Consider the following 8,556-nt stretch of genomic DNA (forward strand, 5'->3'; position numbering starts at 1 on the left):
CCCCGCCGGGTCCCTCCCCTAATCCCCGCGCCCGGTATTGCAGGCGGCAGGTGGCAGGTGCGTGGTCCGAGGAGCACTCGCTGAGTACGTGACGTGGGCGACTCCACGCGCCGCCACTCGAGGCGTGTTTATCTCGCGCCAGGGCCGTGGACTGCGTGGACCAGGGACAAAAGGAATCAAAACACTGCGTTACACCTCTAGGCCGCACCCCTACGACTGATGTGGTGAAATAATCATTCAACATTAATTTCAGGGTGGCGAAGCGCGTTGGTCCGTCTCGCGATCCTAATAATTCCGTCCGAAGGGAGGTTGGGGAGGGGGCAAGGTGGTACCATCTTGTGCAAACCCGACATGAAAGCAAAAGCACTCTGCGAAGGGGTGCGTTAGGGTTTGGGCTTTGGGGATGGGGTACTTTATTAAATCTGCGCGTACGGCGGCTATTTACGGCTATGTTTATTTCTGATTATGAAACGTTGCAGGGTCGTCAGAGTGCAATACACTGAGTTTTCTACGACGAGAGGTGTTGTGCAGTGAATTTGCCTACTTTGCAGGCGGTTGGGGCGGACGGATGACATACCCCCCTTTGATCCTAATGAAACTGTAACTTTTTGATCTTAGCTTGGCCTTTGAAAGATTTTCCCACGAGTTATCGTCGTTGTTTTCCTCTTCTCCTTTCTTCTCCAATGATTTCTTACATTGCTCACACTGTGACTTCCTTCCGCGCAGCGGACGGCCTCAACCCTTACCCTGCGCCATAAATATTCTGCTTCGGTTGCTGCATCTGGCTAGTCTGCGCCATCTTCGCCGCGAAGGGGGGCTGAGTTGAAGAAGAAGAAGACGCGATTACAGCGACTGAGTAACGCCGGAGGTGGGATGAGCTGCGCTGCGCGGGCGCGGTCCTCGAAGACTCGTCTGCCGAGCGCCTAGCTGAGCAGTTTATACCGGAGCGCCGATTTGCGGCTGAGGGATAGAGGCAGGGCGCCTGATAACGAACGCGGCGACTCACTATTCAGGGGAACGTCGCCTCCCCCGCCCGCCTGCAAGAAATATACGAGAATATCAACGACTGTGACGTCATTGCCGATAAGCAAACGGTCATTAACTCATTGAGGAGTTTAAGAAAAGGCTGACAAGATATTTAGCAGAGTGATTGCACCAGGATTAGTGTGTGTGCGTGCCCTTCTGGCGAAAAATAGAACGTCGTATTTCTGTATAAGAGTTTGCAAACGACCAGGTGGTGGCTTTGATGAAGTTTGTTTAGTCAATCATTGTGTGGCTCATGCCCAGGTGCAGTAGGCACTTGCTTACCTTGGCTCTCGGTTTTTCCATCAACAATCTTTGGGTAAAAATAATAATTCTGATATGATAATAAAAGGGTCCCAGTTTTTTAAAGTTACACAAATCAATGAGATTTTCTTGTGCCAATTATTTGACCAGATTTGCTACTTTCAAGATATTATCAAATCTATTAATTAGCTTATGCTTGACGTAGACACATTTATTACCACCCCCAATAAAAAATTAATGTAAACTTAAATGATGGTTGGTGGATGAGACTGGTTCCTCAATCCTGCCAGGTTGCAACTGGTTATGATGATGGCTAGTGATGGATGTTGGGCTACCCAGATGTAGTACAGGCCATGAAGGGTAAGTAACGGAAAAGACGATAAAGGACTGAGGGTTTGTATCACATCCAACATGTAACAACACATGTTTTTATTTAAAACGTTGATATCCTTACAACGGATACTGCTTTTTTTGTACAAATGTAGCAATATACATTACAGCACAGAGTGTAGGTGACTTGATGTGGATTGTAATGAGGTAACATAAATGTCTCTTCAGAAAGTGAAAACTTTTGCTCAAGAAAGAAATGTCCCATGAATTAAAAAAAAAAAAAATAGCTATAATCAGATCAAATAAATGAGGATGTATAATGAGTGGAAGGCATATCTATTAACAGTGAAACACTTTTACTTGGGTCTTTAAAATAACTGTGCCAAAGTTTTGAGAATTACAACAAAAATAACAAATTGCCATGAAACTTACTTCACGTGACAATATTATCTGTACACAATTTTTAATAGATGAGGAAAATAATATTTTATACACCTTTCTTAGTAATTTCATACTCTAACATTAGCTTTTCAATAATCTTTTTTTTACAAAATAGTGGCTCTGAGTGCCAACAACAAATATATTTCCTCTATGATTTATACAAAGCTATTTTAAGAATCACTGGAAAATAGACATAATGAATGAGTCGTTAATCCGGCAAACGGTTCATTCAAACTTTACATTTCTATATAACAGCCTAATCATAAACTTGGGTTTGGCAGTGAACACAATGAAATTTAAGTAAACTTTAGTACCATTAATTAAGAGCATAGAGGCTGTAGTATTATCAGCCATATGACTGGTAGTACAACAGCCACCATAAAGAATCTACACCAACACATTTGCTTTCTATACATAAAATAGCCTTCAAAAGAAAAATTTAACATTAATACAGCCTCTTCAAAATTAAGAACAGCCATAGGTGAATGAAAATATGAATTTAACGTATGATTAAATTGGTAATTCGTTGGAGCTTCTTAGGCAAAACAAGTGATCCATTCCTGGGTCCTTCACAGCGCTCATTTGTACTGGTTCCTTGTGTGCGCAAGGGACAGTGCCCTCAGTACAAAACTCAAACCTAACAATACAAATCTCATTTTTCCAGCTAAGCTACAATCTTGAGCATTGAGAGTAGGAGCAGCAGATTTTAGCACATTGTGCCTCTCATTGGATGCTGCTCACTACTTCACACATCACATCATTTCAAAAATCTACAATAACAACAGCCTCAACACCATGCTCATAAGGCCAATCTGGTCCATCAGGTCAAATTTACTCGAAAAGAGAAACTTCAATGGCAGTAAAGGCATTAGTTCTGAAAAACATATGAGAGGCTGCCTTAAAGAAGTATATCTAAACCATAAAACAAATCAATGTCTGGACCATTCACTTTCACAGCTCATTTTGAGAAGCTCGCCATTGCGCAATGTTTAATAAAATTTCAGAGGTGATTTGATTGAACCAGTGCTTCAATACATGAAGAAAAAAATTATACAGCCAATAATATCAATTGTACTTCAAGTCATTCATGTTGACAAAAATGGTGAGTCTCGGTCTCGGTATCAACACATCAAAGTCAGGTTCTGGTTTTTCGTAATCTGGGAGAAACATTTCGCAATGAATATAGTATGTACAGTGTGGAGGCTGGGCTGGGATTATCACAACGCCCAACCGGCTGGTAACACTTGCATGCACAACATATGCATAAGTTTGATCCCTCCTGCCCTCCTTCCTGTGATGTGTTTACACAACACCTCTATTCTACAGTACATTGTAGATATAAACAAAGTAGGCACAATGCTCTGTTGCTCTACAAAACTATACATCTTTTAGTATTTAATTCCATCACCATGCCCGATTTTGTTCTATAAGAAGTTAACTATAATAACAAAAATAGACAAGTTAGCTCTTTTATATACTTCTCAGATACATTAGTCAAGGAAGATTCCCACACCGGCACACGGCAGCAGCTCTTTTGGGAATGAAACAAACAAAATCAAGCGAAAGAATGGAATGTAGGGAAGAAAAAATAAATAAAATTTCTGGTTGACTGAAATTTTGAGCCTATACAAGAAGCATGAGAAAAGCAAAAAAATGCAGCTACGTACAAAGACAATATCAAAAAATTAAATTAACTAATATGAACAGAAGTGTCCTGTAAATATTGATCTGTAAACAAGCATCAAGCAACCCTAACTTTACAAAATGTGAGGTACACACAGAATACACTGTATGTACAAACCATACATCCAAATGTACATCATTACTGTGCGGGACGGCCGCCGGAATGTGTAGATACAACACAAAATGTGCCAAATCTAAGTAACAATAATAACATGTATAGTGAAGAAGTGAACCATTCTGAGGTAGCAAATTCTACCACACTTTTCCAGTTTTGTACTTTTTTGAAGGCAGCTAATTGTCACAATATTAAGAATTACAGGAAGGTATCCAATTTACATTCATAAAAAAATAAAACAAATATATATATTATTGTGTAACTTAAACCAGTATTTAATCTTCTATCAACAAAAATATTGGTCACTCTTCTTAAATTTCAACATGGTTTTTACAGAGGTATTTCACAAGACATGGACACAACCAACTGACTAACAAAGGTATTAACATTTTCAGCAACAAAAACAAGCCAATAAATAGAATTTTCTGTGTTGTCAAAACTTTACTTAACAAATAGGACTCGATACCAAACTATTTTTAACATATTGCACATAATCCACAGCTTTTCTTAAATAGCATAATAACTTGTTCCTTTGGGAAAGAAAAAAAAAACAACAGAAAACATGCCTTAATAATTTCACAATATTTCACAGTAAGTGCAAGGATAATGCATAGATAATCTTTTTACAAAATAGAATAATGTCCTAATTTACTTATATTATTCACTATGTTAAGCTGTACAGAGGTAACAAACATGTGTGGGCCAGGAGCCGCACTGTGTTAGGTACATTTGCAACATCCGAGAGTTCTCTACAGGGCACTTTATGTGATGTTTACCATTAGACTGCACATGCCATACACCGCAGAATTGAGTAAAAAAAAAAAATATGATCACTAAAGTCACATAAATAATAATCTTTTAAAAGTTATAACTATAACTTGACTGTATTAACATAAAATGGGAACATCCTGAAGTTGACTAAGATGCCCATGACATGTTGCAAGGCTTTTCGAATCTGATGTCCTCATCTTTCCTTGGTGTGGGATTGAGGTGTGTGGCAGGATTTGGAGGGCCCAGCCCTCTCAAGCTCATGCCACTACAACTCTAAAATTAAAAGAAAAAGTACACTTCCAGATACCACAAAAACAAAAATACAACAAATTTTATATATATAAGTTTTAAAATGCAACATTGCATTAAAAGCAGGGATAATTACCATGGCAGTGCACTCTTCTCTCGTGTTGGGCAGGTAATTGGTAACATTAACACTACTTGCGCTTCGCATGTAGCATTTCCATTAGTAGAGTTTGTGTTGGTGCTCCGCCCGAACAATGCTTCTGATATAGGTGGTCCTCTCCTCGGGCTGCCATCTCATGAATGTCTGGTAGGAGCTGTAGTAGTCTGTTGAACTTATCCTGCACACACACATAAAACACAATCAGTGCACTATGTTCATTGATAGTTGTTTTAATTTATGACAGAATTGCATTTTTTAAAAAATTTCTAACATTGATGGGTGATGAGATCATGTACAATTCAATTATTTATTTTTCAGTGCCTCAATAATAGGGATTTATTAAGTCAAAGCTCTTATTTCACCACGATTAAAATGCAATAAGAACAGAACAGCTCCTAGGTGCCAGCATTTTCCCATACATAGCAATCTTTGTAGCAAAGAAGCCAATGTGTTATTTGAACGGTCAATACTCACAGTTTATGCGAATCTTCCCAGGTGTGTTAATTTAAATAAAAATGCACCTTGCACATTCAATAATAATAAAAACTAGATAAGAGAGCTTATTGATTGAAAGAGAAAGGGAAAGACACAGACCCTGTGAAATGAAAACGCCTCCTTTACCTTCCAATTTGAAAACTAAATCAATCGGAAAACACTCTCAACCATTAAAAGCCTAGTTTCACTACTCATTTTACTATATCGACTTAAAACAGCCACACCATGATAAAAATTTTATGGTGTACAAGGATCTAAAGTAAGTGATAGAGAAGAGGAAGAGGAAGTGAAATTTTATGTGAATGGTAGGGAAATATTTAGCTAAGGGAAGATGATGTGCATGGACACTCCCTGGAGAACGATTTCTCCCAAGAGGGAGAGCAGCAACGGCAGGTAAGCAGAACGCAGGGTCTCAGTGCGAGACTGGACACACGTGCGAACCTGCAAACACAGCCAAGCACAACATACCACAGAAGCACAAGCAACGGCTCCCAATCAAATTAGGTTTGTAGCATCTCACAACAGACTGTAAAAGTTCATGATTAAAATACTAAATTCCACAGACAAAATTGAATGCAGTTAATTCAAACTAGCAAAGAAGTTGGACATGTCTCTCATTCAATTTCCACAGAATTCTGAAAATTACAGAATAAACGGAAAATATAGAGAATATTAAAGGTGCACATAAAATTAGTGTACCACTTCCTCCCATTATATTTTACATTAATAAAAAACCAATATTTTTACTTTAAGGGTACTTGTCTGGAACGAGTTACATGTTCAACTCAAGATGCTCTTTCTGATATCATTAAAATGAAATAACTCAAAATTCATTTTATGTTGCTATCTAATCATATTCTACTGTTTTCTGAAGATAAAAGCTGTTAGTAACTGGGACAGTAATTTTTCCATGCTTTGTGACTTAAAGTTCTTTACAAGGATTTTTACTTATGAAAAATATTGTATGGATAGAACTAAAATAATGAATTTAAAAGGATCTAGATTTTGTTGCAAAAATTGCAGGCTGAAAAGCATAATTCAAATAAAGATTATGTTTCATCTAATTTTTGCAGAAAGATTGACGATGAGGGTGAATGAAAAGAGATGAATGGAAATGAATAAGGAATACACTAATGTAGAAATGGAGATCAAGGAGGGAACTACAATCGTCAGCTAAATATTCTAGTCATAGGTATGTGTAAAATATATGGCGCAAGTGATGACCTGTTCAATTGTACAATGTAACCATATACTATTCCTAATAAAATCTGAAAATCTTATTAAAACAGCAAGCACGGCAACTCACATTATACATTTAAAATGTGGTTACAGAAACTAGAACAACTAATTAAGACAAAATATGAGATATACAGACCTGAAGTTGTGGATAATTCGTCATAGTGTAGTCCAGGAGTGCTGTTTTCACCTGGGTCTGGCCCTCCTGTACGTGCTTTCGATTCATTATCCCTCTGACATCTGTTATGACAATGATCAAGAATATAAATCACAGCGAACCAATAAAGAAAAAAGGCTGTCCCAATACAAATACTTAAAATAGTTGTGAAATTTCATAGAAATAGAAGTGAGTTAAAAAAAATGCATATAGAAAGAAAATAAGGATGCACTGTCATGTTAAGCCCACAGGCGCCATGTCAGGTTCCGACGCAAGTACCAGGGTTGAGCAGAAGCAGAAACTTCAAACAGATGTAATCCGAGATATCGAATTTGAGGAGAGCGAATTGGTGCGCCAATGCAGCGAACTGATCCGCCAAAGATGCCACTCCCAGAAGGCCTAGACAAAGCAGATCGAACTTCTGTCCATTGGGAAGCGTTGTCTCATCTGGGAGTTGGTTATGGAGCCGTTGGTGGAGATGATCTAGCACCAGCATGTCTGACCATGAGTACTGGAGTAGTTTCATCTGGTCATCAACCTTCAAAAGAAAAGACAAAAATATAAAAGCCCAGTCTTAACAGAATTTATCAATAAATAAATAAATACTAAGAGACATTAATAAAGAAGCTACACACAGAATATTTAAGATATAATTTTTGCTCAATTTAACAGGTAAGTAAATTGTCCCTAAAACATTGCCAAGTAATTGTTGGCACATAACCAATGGGTGAGACGCTCTAATTACGTAACTTTTCTACTCAAACCTACAAATGATGCGGCCTGATTATTATTTTTTTACTGTTAACTCTTTACCCTCTTACAAGTAAAACCACTACAACCATTTCCAAACCACCCAATCAAAGTGACGCTCTTAGTAGAATAGAAAGAAGCTGACGACCAAATAACTAGCTGAGTGCATGTGGGTGAGTTGATAGCTGAAGCTTGAGAGAAGACCACCTAACTCAAAGAAAGGGGAAAGGGGGGTGGCTCAGTCAGTGCAGGTCAGCAGCAGGACACAGCGGCAGGGACTGGCTAGAACAGCTCCGCCCGTAGGCTGGTCGCTGCGCTGCGCAACGCTACGCAACGCCACGCAACGCCGAGCTTGGCCCTGACCTACTTTCGACTTGGATGGTGCGTGGTGCTGGTAGTGCCCACAGCCCAGCCAGCCAGTCTGGCAAGCGGGCCATAGGCGCCCTAGGCAAGCTATGGGCACGAGCCCGGCTCGGTCCTGCCAGCAGGTCCTGCCAGCAGGCCCCGCCACGCCCCGCCACGCCCCGCCACGCCCCGCCACGCCCTGCCCCCGCCCTCTGCACTCGGATCCATCCGCAGAACAGTCCGTCCCGCCCGGTCCCGCCACGCCCCCCGCAGCACTTTCGCTTTCATTGGGGACCTCCCCCCCATCCCTCCTCCCCCAAAGGGGGTGGTGGACGGAACAGCTCCGTGCCGCTGCCGGGGCCGCGCCCAGAGGGAGGGCCCCCACCCCCAGCACGGGCTGGCCGTGGCGACCTTGGCGACCATCCCTGTGCCTGCCTCTACGCCACCCCACTGTTCCGCCCCTGGCCGGCGCCCCCCTCCCCCTCCCGCAAGGTCGAGCGAGCCGAGGAGGGGGTGGGCGGGCGGGAGCGAAAGCGAAAG

General features: G+C 40.7%; 1 protein-coding gene across 1 annotated transcript in view; it reads right to left on the minus strand.

Annotated features, from left to right (window-relative positions):
* Window positions 1-1,675: 1,675 nt before the first annotated feature.
* Window positions 1,676-8,556, minus strand: part of LOC113205682 (nuclear hormone receptor FTZ-F1) — a 145,688-nt gene continuing 138,807 nt past the window's right edge. Inside the window, exons 6-9 of the mRNA XM_026421392.2 lie at window positions 7,201-7,459; window positions 6,904-7,004; window positions 5,013-5,211; window positions 1,676-4,900 (exon numbers count right to left, since the gene is read on the minus strand). Coding sequence (XP_026277177.1) covers window positions 5,065-5,211; window positions 6,904-7,004; window positions 7,201-7,459 — 507 coding nt within the window. The 3' untranslated portion in view covers window positions 1,676-4,900; window positions 5,013-5,064. The remainder of the gene's footprint in view (window positions 4,901-5,012; window positions 5,212-6,903; window positions 7,005-7,200; window positions 7,460-8,556) is intronic.

Source organism: Frankliniella occidentalis, unplaced genomic scaffold (genome assembly GCF_000697945.3).
Source record: "Frankliniella occidentalis isolate FOCC.00 unplaced genomic scaffold, Focc_3.1 Scaffold142, whole genome shotgun sequence".
Taxonomy (NCBI): Eukaryota; Metazoa; Arthropoda; class Insecta; order Thysanoptera; family Thripidae; genus Frankliniella; species Frankliniella occidentalis.